This window comes from Hemitrygon akajei, chromosome 17, assembly GCF_048418815.1.
Source record: "Hemitrygon akajei chromosome 17, sHemAka1.3, whole genome shotgun sequence".
NCBI classification, from domain to species: Eukaryota; Metazoa; Chordata; class Chondrichthyes; order Myliobatiformes; family Dasyatidae; genus Hemitrygon; species Hemitrygon akajei.
The window spans coordinates 39,617,275-39,639,479 of NC_133140.1; the positions used below are offsets into that span (position 1 = coordinate 39,617,275).

The following is a 22,205-nucleotide window of genomic DNA, read 5'->3' on the forward strand; positions in this document are numbered from 1 at the left end:
ATGAAATATACTCTATGCAAAAATTACAGCATTTGGTTTCTGATTCCAAACTTAAGTAAAACTTCCTAATGCAACTTTAGTTGAGGTTGTGAGCTATTTAATTTATGCCCGTAGGAGTAGAGGCATTTTAAGTGTAGCAAGGAGCCAATAAACATGCAGTGGAACACCATAACCTACTCAGGCCCCAGTTTTCTATATTGAGCACATGAGTTCCAGATACATTCTGCATACTAACCAAGTGCAAGATTCACTAATGAGTCATATATTACATTGCTGGACTTCTGACGAAGTGCACTAGTCACTTATTGCAGACTTCCAGACAACACACCAAGGGAAGGCAAGAGGCATTGATGAATATCATTTGGCAGCACCTTCCAAAACTATGACCTCACCAGCTAAAAGGACACCAGCAGTGGGAAGTTGCCCTCCAAGCCACTCACCATCCTGACTTGGAAATATTCTTGGTTAACATCCAGAACGGGTGGAAGTTAATGAAGACAAGTATGAACCGTTGCACTTTGGCAGGACAGACCAGGGTAAAACTTACAAAGTGAATGGTAGGGCTCTGAGGTGTGCAGTAGAATGAAGAGACCTGGAGTTAAGAGACCGCAAGGGTAAATGACCCTGACAAGAGCTATATACAGATCTTCGAACAGTAGCCAGGGTGTGGGCTACAAGTTACAATAGGAGATAGAAAAAAGCATATCGAAAGGGCAATGTTACAATAGTCAAGGGGGATTTCAATATACAGGTAGACTGGGACAATTAGGTTCATGCTGTATCCCAAGTGAGAGAATTTGTAGAAGCCATACAAGATGGCTTTTTAGAGCAGCTTGTGGGTGAACCCACTAGGGGATCAAATATTCTGGATCGGGTGTTGTGTAATGAACTGGATTTGATTAGGGAGCTTAGGATAAAGGAATCCTTAGGAGACAGTGGCCATAATATGATAGAATTCATGCTGCAATTTGAGAGGGAGAAGCTAAATTCAGATGTATCGCAATTACAATGGAATAAAGGGAATTATAGAGGCATGAGTGAGGAGCTGGCCAAACCTTATTGGAAGGGGAGACTTGCAGGGATGACGGCAGGACAGCAATGGCTGGAGTTTCTATGAGCAATTAGTGGAAAGTTAGAGGACTGAGAATCTTTTAAAAACCAACAGAAGGTGATTAAAAAGATGAAACATGAAGGTAAGTGAGCCGACAATGCTAGAGAGCATATGAAAAGATTATTCAGATATTCAAAGAGTAGAATAGAGTAGATATTGGGCTGCTGAAAAATTACACTGGAGAGGTAGCAATGGGGGTTAAGGTAATGGCGACAAACCGAAGAAGTATTTTGCATAAGTCTCCACTGTGGATGTCACAAGCAGTACAACAGAGGTTCGAGAGTGTCAGGAGGCAGAAGTGAATGCAATAGCCATTATAAGGGAGAAGGTGCTTAGGAAACTGAATTGTCTAAAGGTAGATAAGTCACCTGTATCAGACGAACTACACTACAGGGTTCCAAAAGAGGTAACTAAAGAAATTATGGAAGCATTAGCATTGATCTTTCAAGAAACAATAGATTCTGGAAGATTGGAAAATTGCAAATGTCACCCCACTCATCAAGAAGGGAGGAAGGTAGAAGAAAGGAAATTATAGTTAGTCTGACCTCAGTGGTTGGAAAGACGTTGGAATCGATTGTTAAGGATGTGGCTTTGGGGTACTTGGAGGCACGTGATAAAATAGGCCAAAGACAAATCTGTTGGAATTTTTTAAGGTTATTCAGCAGGATGGACAAATAGACAAAGGAGAAGTAATGGATGCTGTTTACTTAGATTTTTAGAAGGTCTTTAACAAGGTGCCACAAATGAGGCTGCTTAACAAGATAAGGGCTCATAGTATTATAGGAAAGATACTGACGTGAATAGAGCATTAACTGATAGGCAGGAGCAACTAGTGGTGTTCTGCAGAGGTTGGTGTTAGGACTGCTTCTTGTATGTCAATGATTTGGGTGATGGAATTGACGGCTCTGTGGCGAAGTTTGCAGATATTATGAAGATAAGTGGAGGGACAGGTAGTCTTGAGGAAGCAGGGAGGCTGTGTGGCAAATGGAATAAGTGTGTGCAGTTTGGTAGAAGGAATAAAAGCAAAGACCATTTTCTAAACTGGGAGAAAGTTAAAAAATCTGAAGTGCAAATGGTCTTGGGAGTCCTCTTGCAGGATTTTGTAAAGGTTAATTAGCAGGTGAGGAAGGCAAATGCAATTTTAGCATTCATTTTGAATGAACTAGAATAGTAATGCAAGAATGTAATGCCAAACCTTTAAAAGGCTCTGGTGGGGCTTCACTTGGAGTATTGTGAGCAGTTTTGTGCCTTTTATTTAAGAAAGAATGTATTGACATTGGAGAGGGCTCAGATAAATTTCATGAGAATGATTCCACAAGTTAAAGGTTTATCATATGAGGAGCAATTAATGGCTCTGAGCCTTTACTTGCTGAATTTAGAAAAATGAGGAGGGGACCTTATTGAACCCCATTGAATGCTGAAAGGCCTAGATAGAGTGGATGTGGAGAGGATATTTCCTATGTTGGGTAACTCTAAGACCAGAGGGCACAGCCTCAGCATAGATGGACTTCTATTTAGAACAGAGATGAGGAGGAATTTCTTTAGCTACAGGGTGGTGAATCTGTGGAACTTGTTGACACAGGCGCTGTGGAGGCCAGGCCATTGGGAGTATTTAAACTGGAGGTCAATAGGCTCTTGATTAGTCAGGCCATGAAAGGTTACAATTACATGAAAGTGAAGGCAGAAGAATGGGGTTGTGAAGGAAATGGATCAGCTGTGAAGAAAAATGGTGGAGCACACTTGCTGGGCCAAATAGCCTAATTCTGCTCCTATGTCTTTTGGCCTTATGGAATCCAGATCCATAATTCCTTGTAAATGGCATCACAAGTAGATAGGGTTCTAAAGAGGGCTTTGGCACATTGGCCTCCATAAAATTAGGGCATTGAGTACAGGAGTTGGGATGTCATGTTGAAGTTGTATAAGCTGAATCTGAGTATTGTTTGCTGTTCTGGTCACCTACCTACAGGACAGATATCAATAAGCTTGAAAAAGTGCAGAGAAAATTTACGAGGATGTTGCTGGAACTTGAAGATCTGGGTTACAGGGGAAGATTGAATCAGACCTTATAGGGGTATTCAAAATTAAGAGGGTGAATACATGGGAAATGCATAGGTGGGGGTATCAGAGTCAACACAAATGAAACTCTTTCTAAATTCCCAAGAGCTGTTTTGTGTAAAATGGGATGCTTTACTTAAACTGATGCAAGTTGGTGCTGAAAAAAGGGGCATTAACAAAGTAAAGGTTTGCTAATAAAGCACTCACAGATTTGAATGATCAGATGCAACACAAGGTTCTCAACTTACTACCTAGCAATGTCCTTTAGCCAATAACTCCAAAGGATATCTCAGATGGCCAATAGGATCTCCTTCCTTCTTCTGTACCTGCTATCCTATTGACTCTTTAAATAAAATTTCGAACTGTTGTTAAATCAAGATATTTATTTATTTATTTAGAAAATACAGCATAATAACAGGCTCTTGTGGCCCAATGACTCACACCACCCAATTACACCCACTTGACCAATTAACCTACTAACCCATATGTCTTTGGGATGTAGGAAGTAAAACTCATGCAGTCACAGGGAGAACAAACTCCTTACATATAGTACTGGAATTGAACCCAGTTTGATAGCACTGTAAAAGTGTCATACTAACTGCTTCGCTACTATGCTACTTGTATGAGCGAGCGCGTGCGCATTTGTGTGTGTGTGTGTGCACGCACACATGCATATGAACATACCCTGATATCAATTCAGTCTCCAATAAATTACACAAAACTTCAGAAGTGTTTTCTTTAAGCGCTTTATCAAAGCTATCTGATTTCATTATTAACACTAAATTGCAGTCCGCAGACACAATGGAACATTTCTTACTTTGCAGCAGACGTGCTCTTATACTAAATTAATTTTAATATAGTTTACTGCTGCAAATTTAGTAATATAACAGAAAAACGGGATTAGTAATTCAATCCAAATGAATTATAAGATTGGCTGTGTATCTCAAAAAGGTCTTTAGTATTTCTGTAGTTGAACTCTAGGGCAGATAGTGTAAATTAAGTTAAAATCAAGATGCTTACGACATGCTAATCATATTTCAGACTCTATAAAAGATCCAAATCTGCTTGGTAGATTTGATTCAGAAAAACATCACGTGATTCACCGAAGCTGGATAGGGGCCATGCAAGGATGTCATTCGATTTCACGTAGCAGTAGTATAATAAAACATTTCAATAACAGTTATCCAATTACTGCCTGTATTTCTGAAGAAACAAAAACAAGTCCTGATCTTATTGGAAAACGTCTGCTCATACTTCACAAAACATACAACATTACAACACAGTACAGGCCCTTCAGCCCAGACACAGTGCTGATTTTTTAATATAATCAAAGATTATTTTGACCCTTCCCTCCTGCATCATCCTCCATTTTTCTATCATCCATGAGCATAGCTTAAATGCCCCTGATGTGTCTGCCTCTACCACCGCCCCAGCAATGCATTCCACGCATCCCCAACTCTGTGTAAAGAACTTATCTCTGACACCTCCATACTTTCCTCCCATCACGCTAAAATTATGGCTCCTTGTATTAGCTATTTCTGTTCTGGAAAAAGTTCTGGCTATCCACTCTAAGAGATGGTTTCCTAAGGAAATGCTAAGATAGTTTAATGAATCATGGTTATAATCATTAATAACAAAACTTTAAAAAAGCTCATATTAAAATTGGCACGAATTCTTTCCATTAGTTAAAGCATATTTCAAGCAGCAGTCAACTCTTTGAAAAATATAACATGATTATTTCCATTACATCCTATTTATTACTCATTTTATGCTAAACAATAGAATAAAAAAAATAATGTTAGAAACACTATATTTATAATACAGCATTATATACAGCCTTTAATGACGGAATGTTAGCAATTATTCAAGCGGTTTCAAACTCTGTTTCAAGCAGTTCATTTAACCACATTTGGTATGTTAACCATGACTGTTTTTAAAGCTGCAACATAATTTTACTGGATCAGCTAAGAAGCTCTAAGATAATTACACTTACTGGAAGTCATTTGAATGGTGTCAAACAAAATAATCCAAATGAAACCTTGCAATTTAAAAAATTCTTATTTGAAAAGGCACAAAAATCTCATTTGGTAAAGAAATTTCTTTTGAAAATATGACTCATTTTCTGGTGTCTGTGAATAAAAAATATATCTGTTAGGCACACACCTTATGCCTCTTTAAATGCAAAATTAACTTTCCCTTGTCAAACAAGCCATTTTTTTTATTGATAACATTGTCTCTCAAGAAGTTCAGCTAGAAATATCGATAAAACCAGGTTGATGGATCTAAGATAAGATTGGACTCATATTTGCTACTCTCTTCAAACTACTGATTTGCAGGAAAATAATGAGGAAGTATATTATGTTAGCTACTATTACCATGCCTGCAACTTAAAACTATTTAAAAACAGAGTGAGCAGACAAATATATCAAAAATCTAGTGCAGAGAAATAAGATAATACTTCAAAGTTAAATGGTTGGAGCCCCAGTTATTGAGAAATTTTAATTTGTAATATACACAAGATTGATGAAGAAAATGAATTCAGTGCATGTTACTACATCTCTCAAGTTTGAGTGAATAAAAAAATGCAGACAGCTTTGTCTGTAAACTTCTATTTATAGAAAGACATAGCCCGTTCACACTTATTTTACACTAATCACATTTTCTATTCTCCCCAAATTCAAAGCTCAAGAGTTCAAAGTTCAAAGTAAATCTATTATCGTATATGTCATCGTATACTACCCAGAGATTCACTTCCTTGCGGGCATTCAGAGTATGAACTCTGTCATGGACGGTTCCAAGCCCGGCTGCGAAAGGAGGGCCGGGCATGGGATAAAAACCCAGTGCTACAGAAATGCCATTAGAAGCTCCAAAGTCTTCGTGCTTGGGAGAGGAAGGATCTTTGAGGGTGGGTTACACCTGGGGACAACTTGACATACTGGCACAGGACAGAGGACTCTGGTGAACTGCTGCTGGTGGCCTACGCCCCAACAGGAGTGATGGGCTTAAGGAGAAAATAAATTCACTGTAGAACAAAGTCAAAGTACATTTATTATCAAAGTATGTATGCAGAATTCAACTCTGAGACTTGTCCTCCTGCAGGCAGCCACGAAACAAAGAAACACCAAGGAACTTATTCAAAGAAAAGTTCAAACACCCAGCAAACAAAACCAACAAATCACACAGACAGCGGTAAGCGAGTAAATAACACACAGAATATTAAACATCACACCGCAGAGTTCGTGAAACAGTCTAGGAAAGTTCAGTTTAGTTCAGTTCAGTTCAAATTAGCACTGTGTCATTCTTTGACTGCTGGCCTCAGTGCCTGTCTGTATTGACGTGCTCTGATAAAAATCGTACAAAATAGCAATAAAAAAAAAAGAGTAACTAAAACTAGAAAACACATACAACATGACCTGCAGAGTTCTCTAAAAACGAGTCCAATCCACAAAGTGCAGCTATCAAAGCGTGCTCACGACCCAAGAGTCCTGCACCCTCCTCCAGCAGCAGTGTGTGAGAGAAAGAGGGTGACTGGTCAAACGCAGGCAGACGGTACTGAGTCTGAATATTGCTCGACACTTTAATCTGCGGGAATTGCAGCCGATCATGGGTTCGCACGTTGTCATATTAGGCCGCTACTTCCATTCTCAACCAAGCCAGACTCCCTTGGAGACAGTAAAAGTGCCAGTTGGCCCAAATACACAATATAAAAATATACATTACAGGCTCCAGTTGTGCTCGGGTTAGTAGTAGAAGTATATTTTAAAAAAGGAGGAGAAGAAGAAGAGGAAGAAGTGGGTTCCTGAACTATCTGCATCCTGCCGTTAGTTGTGTTGGCCACTGGCACCATCAAGCAAAGAAATGCAGTAGTATCAATGAAATACCACACACAGACTCTCAAACAACCAATGTGCAAAAGACAAGCTGCAAATACAAATAAAACAACAATAAAATTGCAACCGATCCATTATTACAGTTAGAACAATCCATAATAACCATCCAGATATAGTACTACAGGATAAACAAACAGTACCGGTACCGAAGAAACCACAACCAAAGGAGTTGAATGACTTCAGACCTGTTGCCTTGACGTCGCACGTTATGAAGACCATGGAGTGGCTGATAATATAGAATCTGAGGCCACAAACCAGGCACGCCCAGGATCCGCTTCAGTTTGCGTATAAGGAGAAGGTGGGAGTGGAGGATGCTATCACGTATTTGCTGCACAAATCACTCTCTCACCTAGAGGGGGTCAGTTGTGCTGTGAGGATTACATTCCTTGACTTCTCTAGTGCCTTTAACACCATCCAGCCCAAGATCTTAAGGCACAAACTAACGGAGATGGGAGTAGACTCTCACATGGTGGATTGGATAGTGGACTACTTGACAGATAGACCTCAGTATGTGCGGTTGGGAGACTGTAGGTCTGACACGGTGGTCAGCAGCACAGGGGCGCCGCAGGGAACCGTACTCTCTCCGGTCCTGTTCACCCTGTACACATCAGACTTCCAATATAACTCGGAGTCCTGCCATGTGCAGAAGTTCGCTGATGACACGGCCATAGTGGGGTGTGTCAGGAATGGACAGGAGGAGGAGTATAGGAAACTGATACAGGACTTTGTGATATGGTGCAACTCAAACTACCTGCGTCTCAATATCACCAAGACCAAGGAGATGGTGGTGGACTTTAGGAGATCTAGGCCTCATATGGAGCCAGTGATCATTAATGGAGAATGTGTGGAGCAGGTTAAGACCTACAAGTATCTGGGAGTACAGTTAGACGAGAAGCTAGACTGGACTGCCAACACAGATGCCTTGTGCAGAAAGGCACAGAGTCGACTGTACTTCCTAAGAAGGTTGGCGTCATTCAATGTCTGTAGTGAGATGCTGAAGATGTTCTATAGGTCAGTTGTGGAGAGCGCCCTCTTCTTTGTGGTGGCGTGTTGGGGAGGAAGCATTAAGAAGAGGGACGCCTCACATCTTAATAAGCTGGTAAGGAAGGCGGGCTCTGTCGTGGGCAAAGTACTGGAGAGTTTAACATCGGTAGCTGAGCGAAGGGCGCTGAGTAGGCTACGGTCAATTATGGATAACTCTGAACATCCTCTACATAGCACCATCCAGAGACAGAGAAGCAGTTTCAGCGACAGGTTACTATCGATGCAATGCTCCTCAGACAGGATGAAGAGGTCAATACTCCCCAATGCCATTAGGCTTTACAATTCTACTGCCAGGACTTAAGAACTTTTTAAAAGCTATTATTAATGCTTTTTGAGATAGTGATTTAGATGCATATCATATTTTTTACTGAGTTAAGTATTGTATGTAATTAGTTTTGCTACAACAAGTGCATGGGACATTGGAAAAAAAGTTGAATTTCCCCATGGGGATGAATAAAGTATCTATCTATCTATCTAGAATAACTTACTTAATAGATATAGCCAATCCAAACACAGAAATCAATAATGAAAAACACCAGAAATATGCTGAACTAAAAGAGGAAATTGAAAGACAATGGAACATGGTCAGGGTATAGATATTGTCCCAATAGTAATACCTACAACTAATATCATCCCAAAATTACTACACAATTGCAATATTTGTAAAACAATATCTATGTAAACCTTCTGAAAACCACAATACTAAACAACACTAGAATAGTTTAAAAATTCCTAGCAATTGAGAAACAAGTGTGCTTGGCTATGCCTGTACCTCAGGTTCTACCAGCTTGAGCTGAGAAAAGATAAAAATACAATAATAATAAATAAATAGTAAATAAATAATACTGAGAACATAGTTGTAGAGTCCTTGAAAGTGATTGTGGAAATCAGTTCAGATTTTGAGCTCAGTTCGGGTTTTTCCATGCTGGTTCGGGAGCCTGATAGTTGAAGGGTAATAACTGCTCCTGAACCTGCAACTCCCCACTGGTTCTAAACTCACCTACATACTAGGGGCAATTTACAGTGGCCCATCTCTCACTTCTTTGAGATGTGGGAGGAAACTGGACCGCCCTAGTAGAAACCCAATTGGTCTCAGGGGGGCTGTGCAAACCCCACACAGACGGCACCTGAGGCCAGGATTAAACCCGAGTCACTGGAGCTTTACATTGGCACTGGTTCTCTTAGCCACACCAGTGTGCCGCCTTTTTGTGTAATGGTTAAATATCCTTTGAATCACTAAGCTGCTGCTAAGTTGAATTCAACTGAGTTAAATATCTGTACTTGTTCAGTCTTCCACTGAAAATTTAGCCATCCTTATGCAGAACGTCATGGTGAAATGCAATGATTTATATTCTTCCAGTAGTTTGTTTAAAAACTGTCAGTACTAAAATTATACTCTAAGATAATTTGGACCGCATATAAACATTATGAATACTTTGATGAATGCAAATATATCTTTAAACTTCATGGCGGGCGAACTTTTTATTTCCAATAATGGGCACCAGAGTAGCGTAACTGTCAGCACAATGCTATTACAGCTTTCAGCACTTTTGGCGTTCGGAGTTCAATTCTGGAGTCGTTCGGTAAGCAGTCTCTGCCCATCCTGCACGTGGCATATGGCGGTTTTCTCTGGGCAGTCCGATTTCCCCCCACAGTCTAAAGAAGTGCCAGGAAGGTTAATTTGTCATTTTTGTCTATACTACAAAGAATAAGTGCTTAGTTATCTACCGCTTTTTAAAAATGCATTAATTACCCTCAACATATTTTAACTTTGCCTGAATAATTTACAAATAATTTATCCATTGGAAAGTGGAAATTTCTGGTACATCTCATGATTAAGTTATATTTATTATTTTCTACATATTTTTAGATATGCAAAGATAATATTTATATTTGAAATTGGATTATAGGGGCATGAAATATCACTACATTTCAATTGCATGACTTTCATGATTAGGCTTAAATCCAAATATTTCAACAAAGTTCACTTTCTTTAAATGTCACACAGTGCTTGAGGATCTTGACAATGATCCTTTCGGGTGACCCAAACGGTGGAATCTTTTTTTCCCAGTTAAGAAACAGAGGACAAAATGCCAGATCACATTATCAGGAGACATTAATTAAAACAAAATGTTGTAATGGAGCATCATCTTCCAAGCACAGGGTCACCTATTCTCATTTTTAACTGACCCAGAGGCTCAAATGAACCTGCTACCCACCCAAGTTTAAGAACTGGAAGTATTTGTGAGGCCACAAAAGCACAAATCGTACTGGTACATGATAACACTGGTCTAGATTTCTGACATGACATTCTAAACATTGTTCTTTTTATTTTTTTGGCCAGAACTATTTGAATATGTAGCAATTAATAGGATGTACTGTTTTGACAATATGGAGACATCAAGTATCAAGATGTCCATAACTTATTTGAAAGCGTCAGTACAATGATAAAATACAGATGGCAACATCATGTTGTGAACATTCATGATTATCATTGATATGTACTGGGATTATTGACAAACCATTTTTACTTTGGTTTCATCATGCAACAAATTAAAATAAATGTTTTAATTTCATATGGTGCAAGTTAATACGTTATACAATCATGAGTCTGTATTAAAAAGAAAAAACTTCTGTGTATAAAGAACAAATTTTTGCTTAGCAGTAACCAAGAAAGTTCAGCAAATCTAAAGTTTGGTTTCTGGATTTAATATTTTCATTGCTTTTACTTTTGGTCTTTATTTATTATCAGATACTTCCAATATGAAAATTATATGAAATTCTACAGGCTTCAATTACATCGATTTTCTTGGTGTTCACAGCAATAATGATTACCAATATTTACAAGATTATCTTATGACTAGAATTGAAGGGTTTGCAAGCTCGTAAGAGCTAATAATAATTACAATGTTAGGCACTAGAAATGTTTCCTTCTCTGTTCTATGTTCACTCGGAAAACCACAGCAAAAATAAGCTGCTAACTAGAAAGAAGGAAATCAAAATGCATTATTTATTAGATGGTCTTATCTTGCAGTATGGTATGGCTTTATGCCCCTCTCAATACTGAAATATAATTGTATCCTTGATCATTTGAAGATGGGAAATTATGTCTAACATTAATCCTTTCTCACCAGATGAGGTGTAACATTTCTACTTTCTGAAGTCACTAAAATGAATTCATACTCTACTGAATAATATGGTTAAATCCAGGTCATTATTAACGGCATGGATTTAATTAGAATTAAGGTTTATTCAGCAGATACTATTGCCAGGCATTCATATTGCATTGCTGGAATGCAAGCACGACTACTTTCTATGGTCATAAGTGCCATCACAATAGTCTGAGATGCACTGTGTTTATGGCGGGACCATGACTCATTACCACTTTTTCCATTGCTGGCTAGGGGCAATAATAGAATCCCATCTCTCTGGTGCTGTCACCAATGCTAAGGGAGAAAACTAGCAACTTATCTAAATAAGATAGCATATTTTAATGCTGCTTAACACTGGGATTTAAAGTCATCCATTTGGGAATTTAAAATTCCTTACCATGATTACCAGTGAAAATGACTATATTCTGGAGTTGCATGGAGTAAAATAGAGTTTTCTGTCCTGGGCAAAATAAATATGCTGTCAAAAATATTTGTTGGTGTATCACATATGCATATGGTTTTATGGAAATTTGTGAATTGGCTTTACAGCCAGTTAACTTTAAATTGCATTTTATTAAATTTGGTTTAAACCCCACCAGTTACAGTGATAAAAGTGGGCAGCCATTAAGCACCGATACAAAATGATGAAGAGGGTTCACACTGCTCACTATCAGACTCGTGCTACGTGTGTCATGTCCACGTTAAATTGACATTGTGTTCCGCTGAGTTAATTTACTACATAACAATTTACCACAAGCCTTTCAACAATGTATTCAAATAACCTGAAATGGAATATTGAAGAGGACCTTACCATAAAACCATGACACTCCGATGGCTTCTATTAATACCCCGAAAAGGATTGCTGTTCCAGCTGCAAATTGGTCCAATAACGTGAGCACATAAATTCCACCCTACAAGAAGCAGTAAAAGGCAATCAATATTTTTACTACTTTAGCTTTCGTTAGCTGGTCCTTGAAAATATTTACAAGATTAAATGCGACAGTTAATCTGACAGTATCCAGGATTATGAAACAAGATAAAGATCATGAGCATTTTAAGTCATAAAGAAGTAAATATCCTTCTGTAATTTGTATCATTAAAGATGGACAGACACTGGAGTTTGAGTAAAATTTACATTTTGAACTGAAAACATTTATATTTTGTGTTCTGATAGATTAATATTGGATCAAATTGGGTTTGTTCTCGAGTCTATAAACATCGCATTTTCCATGATCTGTGTTGAATAGATTTGTCATCCACTCTAAGTTTATTTCATTCAAGTGAGAATTACTGAACTGAATGAGTCCATAAAACTAACAAAAAAGAGAGTCAAGAGTGGTGACACAGTGGTGCCAGAGTCATGGGTTCAAACCAACTGTGTGGAGATTGCATGCTTTCTCTGTGACTGCAGGGATTTCCTCCACATGATTTGGTTCCCTCCCACGTCCAAAGGAAATACAGGTTGGTAGGTTAGTTGTCTGCTGTAAATTGCCTTTCGTATGTAGGTGACTGTTTGAGATCTGGTTCCACGTTCCACCTATGACTCCAAAAGCTCTTGGTCACATGGAATTTATTGTGGAGTTAGAATACTCCTATTATTCAATTATCTTGTCACAAGGAAAAAACAAGAGAAAATCTACAGATGCTGGAAATCTGAGAAGCACACACAAAATGCTGGATGAACTTAGCATGCTAGGCAGCATCTAGGAAAAGAGTACAGCTGACTTTCGGGCCAAAACCCTTCAGAAGGACCCACACACAAAATGCTGGAGGAACTCAGCAGGCCAGGCAGCATCTAGGAAAATAGTACAGTGGATGTTTCGGCCTGACTGTACTCTTTTCCTAGATGCTGCCTGGCCTGCTAAGTTCCTCCAGCATTTTGTGTGTGTTGTCTCAAGGAATTAGGTGTAACAATATTAACAATCCCAGAGCTGTGCCAAAATACACATCAAGGAAGGCTTCCTAATTACTTCATAATTAGTAACAAGATATAGGCTCTAATTGTAAGGACAATAGTGCAACTGAAACTTTAATGATAAGAAACAATGTCCGCCAGGAGGCTACCCAAGTTTCTTTTGTTTATAATTATAAACTGTATCAGTTCATAGGACACAATTGATCATCAAACTTACAGCATGGAGGATGCTAAAATGTCATTATACTCACTTAGTCTTGCTACAGATGCAGGCAACAAAAATTGAAAGTACCTTTGAATATCACTCAAAGTCAATATCAACAGAGTTGGAAAGAGGAGGATTGTAAAAAATTCCAATTGCAAGACCAGACCCCAATATGCTTACTTACTGTTGCCCAACTTTACCGCTAGAAGTTCTTTGTCATGCGTGTCTCCAGTGTTGGAGAGGCAAGCCGGTTTAGTGAAATGTTTACATTAGGTCCCGACAATGCTGGAGGCAAAATGAAGAGGCTGCAGAAAGCCACTGCTTTCATGACTACGCTCATGAGCCGGAAGAACCACATGTACTCCATTAGCCCCTCAAGAATGCTAATACTTGCAGCTAATACCACTGGTTCTGAGTCACTGTAATTAGTTTCTCCTCCATTTCAATGCAGTTCTTATCCCTCCTTTCCCTATCCATCAACAGCTGATTGAACTGTCTGCCTACAATCACCATCTCTAACCTTTCTTCCTCTCCACTATGTAGGGACCATCCACAAATCTCTAGCAAACTACCCCCACAATTGTCTACCTTTCCCTTCCTTCTAACCCCTGAACTTACTCTGTCCGTGAACACCACTCACCCTCCCCCCACCTACCACCACCTCTGGATTCAAACACAACTGTCTCACTATCCTTGATCAAGATGTTTGCAAATATCAACACCTCACGTGAACACACAAGCACTCTGCACCTCTTCAAACCTTCATCCTATGAACCTGGCCACAACCCAACTCTCAACTCTGGATATGCCCGACCCCTAAATGGAAGTAACACACATAAAATGCTGGAGGAACACAGCAAGACAAGACTAATGAGGGATCTCAGCCTAAAATCGTTTATTCCTCTTCATAGATGCTGTCTGACCTGCTGAGTTCCTCCAGTATTTTCTGTGTATTACTCTGGATTTCCAGCAGTTGAAGAATCTTGTTTGCTTGAGCCCAAATTGGCAGTGCTAAGCTCTATGTTTTCTCTTTGTCCAGACCATTATCTCTCACCCTCCTTTTGCACAAAACCTAGGGCTTGAGCCACCTGCCTGGGTGTGAAGAACCTATTGTGGAGTCATAGAATCAGGGAGATATAGGCACACAAATTGATGCACCATCAATAACTTACACTGAGATTTAGGAAACGAGATATCGGCTTTTATTGACTGGAAGAATAAACAACACTACATCCTGGGGAAAATGAGGGAGAGCAGCAACCCACAGTCGCCTTTATACAGGGGTCTGTGGGAGGAGCCACAGGAGCAGTCAGCAGGGTCTGTGGGAGGAGCCACAGGAGCAGTCAGACAGGTATATCTAGTTCACCACACAAATAGGTGCTCTGGTCCACCATTTTATCTTTTAAAATGTTATCGTTTAACATCCTTATTCTCCATCACCCACACATATAGTCAATACTAACCATTAAACACCCACTTGCACTTAAACCCTACTGTAATCCCTCCCATTCCCATCACTTCCCCAGATTCTGTCACTCACTTGGGGCAATTTACAGTGACCAATTTACCCACTAAGCCACACCTCTTCGGGATGTAGGGGAAAGAAAAAGAGCACCCAAGGAAACCCATGTAATCACAGAGAGAATGTGCAAGCAGACAGGATTGACCCTGGGTGTGGTAAACCATGTATATCTGTCTGGACATGTCCCTCTGCTGACTGCTCCTGTGGCTCCTCCCACAGACCCCTGCATAAAGGTGATTGTGTCTCTGCTCCTCCCACAGTCGTCCCACAGTCATTCAGCATGGACGTGCTCCGTTTTACTGCTAATCAAAGCCTTTCAATATTTACTCTACTTCCAGTCTTTTGGAGTTATTGATAGTGCATCACTGGGTCTCTCATATTCTGATGCTGAGCTTCAGCCTACACCCTTTCGGTCTGTTTTAAAGAATATCTATGTTTTTTTGTTGTAATTTTGTCCTATGAAATCATCTTTGTAAATGATGGTTTTTGTTATATTTGTACTGACCGAAATAGATTAATTTCATTCATCCATTCATTCACTACAGCTCTACCAGCTGAGCCACTCTGCTGCCTATGTTTTGTAACATGGGTACATAGACCTGGCTTTGGAACTCAGAATGCACTCTGCGTCAACCTTTGTTTTGAAGCAGCTTTCATTAATATGAGTAATATATTTCAAAGTAAACTGAAAGCTTTCTTCAGTTTGTGATTTCTGGGGTTAATAATACTCAAAGCAACTGAGAAACTTGTATTTGTCTAGAAATCATGTTGTTGCAGTTCAGGAGTATTTGACCCAAGGTAAACCTGTAGAGATGGATTGTGTTCCTACAATGCTAAAGCCCTTATTTTGATTCTTGACTGAAGGCCAATATTTCTAATTATTTAGTTGCATACCCATTCTATTAATTAGCCATGGGTCTATAACCACAAACAGAAATGAGGGAGAGGTTTAGCTGGTGATATAATTTAAAGGAGAATTTATTTATTAAAATATTATTGTTTAACATCCTAATTCTCCATCAGCCATACATCTAACCTTGCCACAACACCAAGCTCAAACGAGTTGGCTTTATTTAACGTTTGTGGATTCAGTCTTCCAGTGGCCCTTTCTTGCTGCTTCTAGGTTATTGGTGCAAAGACTTGGCTGTGTCGAGGATTCATGCTGAAAGTTAGCATGTGAGCACAAGTGCGCAGGTGTAGTCTGTTTGGCTTGTTCATATCAATAAAGAAAATCATGATAAACCTCAGGAAACAGTGGGAAGGAATCACTTGGGGTTCCACCCAAACTTCAGTAAAGATATCAATACATGCTTAACTAATATTCCATTGACCCATGTTCAAACTGCATGAAAATTAAATGGCACCTGCCGGCCATTACCTAAGTACGGTCTTGATCTTGTCACATGGTCTGAGGAGCTGTGAACATTGTCCTACCATCGGTTGAACATCCCCACTTCTGACTGCATGATAGAAGGAAGGTTGTTGAGAAATTTGTTGAAGATGGTTGGATCCAGGACACTACCTTAAGGAAATCCCGAGGGTGAGATGATTGACCCTCAATAGCTGCAATCCCCTTTCTTTGTGTTAAATATGGCTCCAGCCCCCAGATGCTTTCCCCTTTATGTTCACTGATTTCTGTTTCACTAGCATTCCTTGGTGTCACACTCTTCCCAAGGCTGCCAACGTGCTGAGGGCAGACACTAACACCTCACCTTTGGCATTCTGCTCTGTGGTGTAGATTTGGATAATGGCTGCACTGAGGCCTGGTCCTTGGAAAAATCTTAAATTTGGCATAGGTGAGCAAGTCACAGGAGAGTAAGCTCCATTTGATAACAATCTGGGCATCTTCCATTCTTTGTTGATTCTTGAGAGAGGACCATTTCATTGTTCCCTGCCAGTCACAACAAGATGTAGCAAGACTGCAGACTTTTGATCTGATACATTGCTTTTGGGGCACCCATGCTCTGACTGCAATGGACATCTCCAGCTTCCATTTTAACTCTCCTTTTCTCTCTCATACTGACCTATCTGTCCTCAGCATTTACCAGTGCCACAGTGAGGCCATCACAAGCTGTAAGAACAGTATGTCATATTCCGCTTGGGTAGTTTATACCCAATGGTATGTACATTGCAAAGTTTGCAAATTTAGGTACACACTTCCTTCACTGTTTTCTTCCACACTCCCTAGCTTCCTCTTCCCTTTGTTCACTTCTCCCATTCCTCTCATCCCCACCCCCTATATCTGATTCTGTCTGCTAATCATTCTACCCTTCGCTCCCCCACCAAACCTGGTTCCACCTATAACCTGCTCCAAGGTGAACTGAAAGAAACAATGTCTCTCTCATCCCGGCAGCATCAAGCCAAACAGGTCCTGTAGCTGCAATTTTTATTTGAAGGGAATCAATGGAATTGAAGTAGCAGCCATTTGATGTGAAAGCCAGGTCATCTGGATGAAGGAAGATGGTCATGGAGGAAGACTGGTTGGGTGAAGCAAAGGGACCTCAAACTTCCCTGGCAAGGGACGGAGAAACGGAAGGAGTCAATATCTATGGTGATAAAGAAACAACTTGAGGCAGGAAATTAGAAAGCAATGGAGGTAGCAGAAGTACCACAAAGGCTGATGGGAAGGGTTGAAGAAAAAAGATGCTGTTGCGGTCAGGCGAACTTAATTTCATGAAACATGTACGAACTTAAATAGCTTGTCTACCAGGCCAGTTTTGACTGTAGATCCTAGAGCGGACACAGATGTGTAATGTCCTTATTTGGGAGTCTATGAGGCTGAAAAGCATGAAGAGAAGATCTTCTGAGGAGGTAGGATCGATGACAAACGGGAAATGATAGCCTGTTGTTCAAAGGTAGAGTTATGATCAAATACTCAGCCTCTTCTGTGCAGTGTACAGTTAAGTGATGTACAAATTGAATTATTTCAGTCAAATGTTATGGTTAAAGACACAAAATGCTGAAAAGTCGTCACATTTCGGGCCGAAAAGTCGTCACTACCTCCTCCCATAGATGCTGTCTAGCCTACTGAGTTCTGCCAGCATTTTGTGTTTTTATTTATTTCTAGCATCTGCAGATTCACTCGTGTTGTCATGGTTAAAGATGGGCTAAAATGTAAAACTGATCATTGTCTAGTGATCCATTATGCCTTTTAGCTGTCAGCTTCAGGCAAAAATAAAATCAACATCAAGTCAAACACCTCATAAACTAGTACAACTGGAATGTATCCAGCAGTCAAATTTCAAATTGCTGCCAACGTTAAAACCGACTGTAGAAATGTAGAAATCAACGGAACTGTGTTGGAAAAAGTAGGCAGATTTTAGAAGGGGCTGCTGATCCGAATGTGAATTTTACATTCAGGTGATGCACTATAAACCTTGATTGATCTGTCTTTATGCTTATTTCCAGTCGTACAGACTTACATTGGTGATGCAAAAAAGTGCAACCAGGAAAGTTCCACCCGCAGTGACAAGCGTGAAAAGCTTCCGATGCTTCTTCAAAAACTTGAAGTCATCTGTAATTCCGGTAACAACTGCCTCCATACCGCCCATCTGAAAATAAGAAACTCACAGTCACTCATATTCAAACTGCAGTGGTTAGGGTATCTCTCATTAATGATAAAGCTTTATATTAAATATAGAGCATTGTAGAAATGATATATTCAAAGGCAACTAAAAAGGCGAATACAAGTTTGCATCTTATTCTAACCACATTAAAACTAAGTGTGCTTTTAAATCCTACAGGGATAGTTTGTGCTGCTTCTGTGGTATCCAGGAAGATGACCTTGCAAATTGCAGCTAAAATTTAGTTTTCTTATTAAGATCATACTCCTAATGTTCCACATTAGTGTTTCCAGTATACTGTACATAGAACTACCTTTCCAATCCATATGTTCCCTGTGAGAGACCGAGGCAAGACTGCACTTGCTGTTCATCACAAGTTACCCTGATGAAGTGGGCTTCTCCTTGAATTTCATTCCTTTGAGGAATGATGTTCTGAAGTGACAGAAATTCCAGAATATATTGACCTGAATGGGAGGTTTGACAATTCTCCAAGTTAGGATGGTTCCAGTCCTCCAGGCGAATGTGCGGTTAATTGTATTCCATGACATTTTGCCTTTTGGCCGCTTTGGCAGTAGTATTGCAGGGAGGGAGAGTAACAGTAATGCTTGAAGTAGATCATACACAGTGCATCTGTTATAGATGATATGCTCGAGTAAGGTGATTTGACCTCTATGAAATTTAAGTTTTTTTCTGATTGCAAGACTGCTGCAAACCAAATTACCTCTACAGCAGGGGTTCCCGTCCTGGGGTCCACTGACCCCTCAGTTAATGATAGGGGTCTATGGCATAGAAAAGGTTGGGAACCCCTGCTATACAGGCTTCCTGTTACAAATACAGAATTCACCATAGTATGTTTTATTGTATTTGCATTAAGAATTGGACTGAAGGAATAGAATTCTTTGCCAACTTTCTGAATTCTGTGTTTGTTTGTATACAGAACTCTTGTTTTACAGCCTTGCCTGAGGCTGAGTGAAAACACATAAAAATCCAAAATAAAATATCGATGCTGGAAATCTTCCAAAGGATCTTCAACCTGAATTATTAACTCTTTTTGCTCCTTCCACAGATATTGTCCGAGCTGTTTACTGTTTCTAGCATTTGCTGTTTTTTTAGCATTCGCAGACTGAAGCTCTTTCTGGTTGGATACAGAAGATTTCATTCAAGCCCGACCAAAAAGTGTACTTTGCAACACCGCAGTAAATGTGCATGAGCCTCTGGGTGCCAGTCCATGCATGATTAGGTGATGGGGGTGGGGGGTGTGGAGTAGGAAAACTGGTCATCTTCAGTGGCCTGCAGGTGAACCATATTTTAAGCACACCTGCACTTTAAAAAAAGATTGATTTGCTACGTTTTTCTCTTTGATAACTAATATAATGCTTTTCTCCAAATGCACTTGTTAAATATTTGGATGAAATGCCATATCACCATGTAAAGTCATTTATGTTCCAGATTTCAGGAGATTTCAACTAATTTTTGATAAATTGCTTTTTTGGAATTGTTGCATCAAATGTTTTTTTAAAGCATTCTGGGGGCAATATTAAGAGATCTGATATAGTAATTATGATGCTAATCAGCCAACTATTTACAGCATAGGCTGAAGTAAGCAGTTCAACAGTCTGTCTCTACAAATGACAAACGCCCAGTGTCTATCATGTTTAGAGATTTTTGTCCGCCATTCTCCAGAATGAAAGGCACTGAAACGCCTATGGAACCCTTTTGCATTGAGAACCTGTTGAGGAGAATGGTCTTGTGAAAACCAGACTCAGAAGAAAAATAGGCAAAGGAGTCAAGCTGTTTAAATCAAACAGTTAAAAGAGGCAGTGTTGCAAAATTAAATCATGATTATATGATTGTAAGTTGTATTATAGGGAACAAACAAATCTAATCAGAGCTCTTTCTCCATACATAGTGGCTAATACCTCATTTTCTGCCAGTGGTAGTTGGTATAAGCACTGAAACCTCTTGTATTTACATGGGGTTATTGACCCTGTGAGAAAAGGTAAGTGGTTTGTTTATTTCACGTTAGCATGTGTATTTGCTCTGATTTTAAGGTGTTTTAATTAGTTAGTATTATTTTAGTTTACTTGAACAGCTTTTAAATGTGGCAAGCAGTCAAAGGTCATCTGAGCAACTCCTCAGGATCCAGCACCCAAGGGTGCCTCATTGGGCAGCTATTCAGCAGTGAGGATTGGCTCTCTACATCTGGATCAGGTTCGTGCTGATAGGCAGGTGGGCACTGTGGGACTGCTGGTTCAAGCAGCTGGCAGGAATCTGGCCCATTCAGTCCATGGAAGAGACCAAGTAATACCAATGAAATAAAGTGGGTATTTATCCTGGACTTGTATTTATAAGAAGAGCAACGGAAAACAATAGTTTTCCAAACACAGCTGTCTTCCAAATACAATTAGAATGTACTGTAAATTATATACAAATGATCAAGGCATGTACTTCTCCTTGAGCAGTGGTTTTATCCACAAGCTATAAAAAAGTCCATGTTAACATTAATGAGTCACTGCTGAAAGGATGGGATTTGGTGACTGTGAATAGACAGGAGTAATGTCTCCCTGTTCTGCATTTCCAAATATTTTCGCCCATCCCTTTCCCTTTGTCAACCAGCCTGCTGGATTTCCAACTACAGTGAACCCTAACTGGCACTGAAACACTGGGGTGGATCTGCAAGAAAAGGATGCAACTTGTTGCAAACTCATGCGTTTATACTGACGCAGCTTAAACTTCTCATTACGCACGTTTGCTTTATTGCCAAAGAATGTCAGGAGCAGGGGCAGTTATATCAATAGTTTAATCTGCTAATTACAAGTTACAGTGCACATTTTTAAATTGAAAACATATGTGTTTATTTTCATTTTATTCATTACTGGATCAAGATTTAGTTGGCAAGACAAAATCTTAACCTTCATCCTTGTTGTCCAAGTTGGTGGGAAGAGACAAACTCTTGAATTACTGCGGTCATTGTGCTGTTTCACGAGACTTTCAGGGTTTTCATCACAAACAGATGAAAAATAAATGCTGTTCCTCTTGCCAGCTCATTTTTTCTTTAATCAAAAAACCTTAATTATACTCTCTGAAAACTGATACATTGATTGAGAATGTTCCAATTAGAAGATTCTCTTTGCATCACCACAAACCAAGACTGCTAATTCCCAGAGGCTTAATGAAATATTAGCCCTTGTTTTAATCTTGCAGAGCCTAACTTTTGAAAGATAAAATTAATAACTGCAGTAGAAAAAGTGGGTCTGAATTACTGAACCCATATTAGACCTTCATCTTCAACCTGCAAATAACAATGGAAAATGTTGAGAATACTTAGCAGGGCAGGCAGGGTCTGAGGCAGGGGAAACAGAGTCAACATTGCAGGTGGATGTTTTGGGGAAAGATCACCAAGCTGGACACCTGACTCTGTGTTTCTCTCTACAGATGCAGCCAAACTTGTTGAGTATCTCTTACATTATCTTTTTCTTTTTTCTTTTATATTTTTTATGGGTTTTTTTGCTTTTCAGTCCAGGTTTGAGCCACTGAGAACTCATCAGTCACTGTTGCATCCCAAACACTAACCACCAATAAACTGTAAGTTACTCATATAAGGAGGGCAAAGTAGCTTGTGAAACCTCCACTCATTAAAATGAGAAGCTGCCTCTTTTAAGCACGTCAAATGTCAACAGCTGAAAGAAATAAAACTAGGGAAGCTTAGGGTCAAATTTCGGACTAAACTTCCACTTGTGTTTCCATG

The 22,205-nt window shown here is 39.6% G+C and overlaps 1 protein-coding gene across 5 annotated transcripts in view; it reads right to left on the bottom strand.

The window, feature by feature from the left end:
• The window catches only part of slc6a2 (solute carrier family 6 member 2), a 162,692-nt gene that overhangs the window by 20,494 nt on the left and 119,993 nt on the right, over window positions 1-22,205 (bottom strand). For all 5 annotated transcript variants that reach the window (XM_073069970.1, XM_073069972.1, XM_073069971.1 and 2 more), the window contains 2 exons: window positions 18,317-18,445; window positions 12,064-12,163 (listed from right to left, as the gene is read on the bottom strand). In XM_073069970.1, coding sequence (XP_072926071.1) covers window positions 12,064-12,163; window positions 18,317-18,445 — 229 coding nt within the window. The remainder of the gene's footprint in view (window positions 1-12,063; window positions 12,164-18,316; window positions 18,446-22,205) is intronic.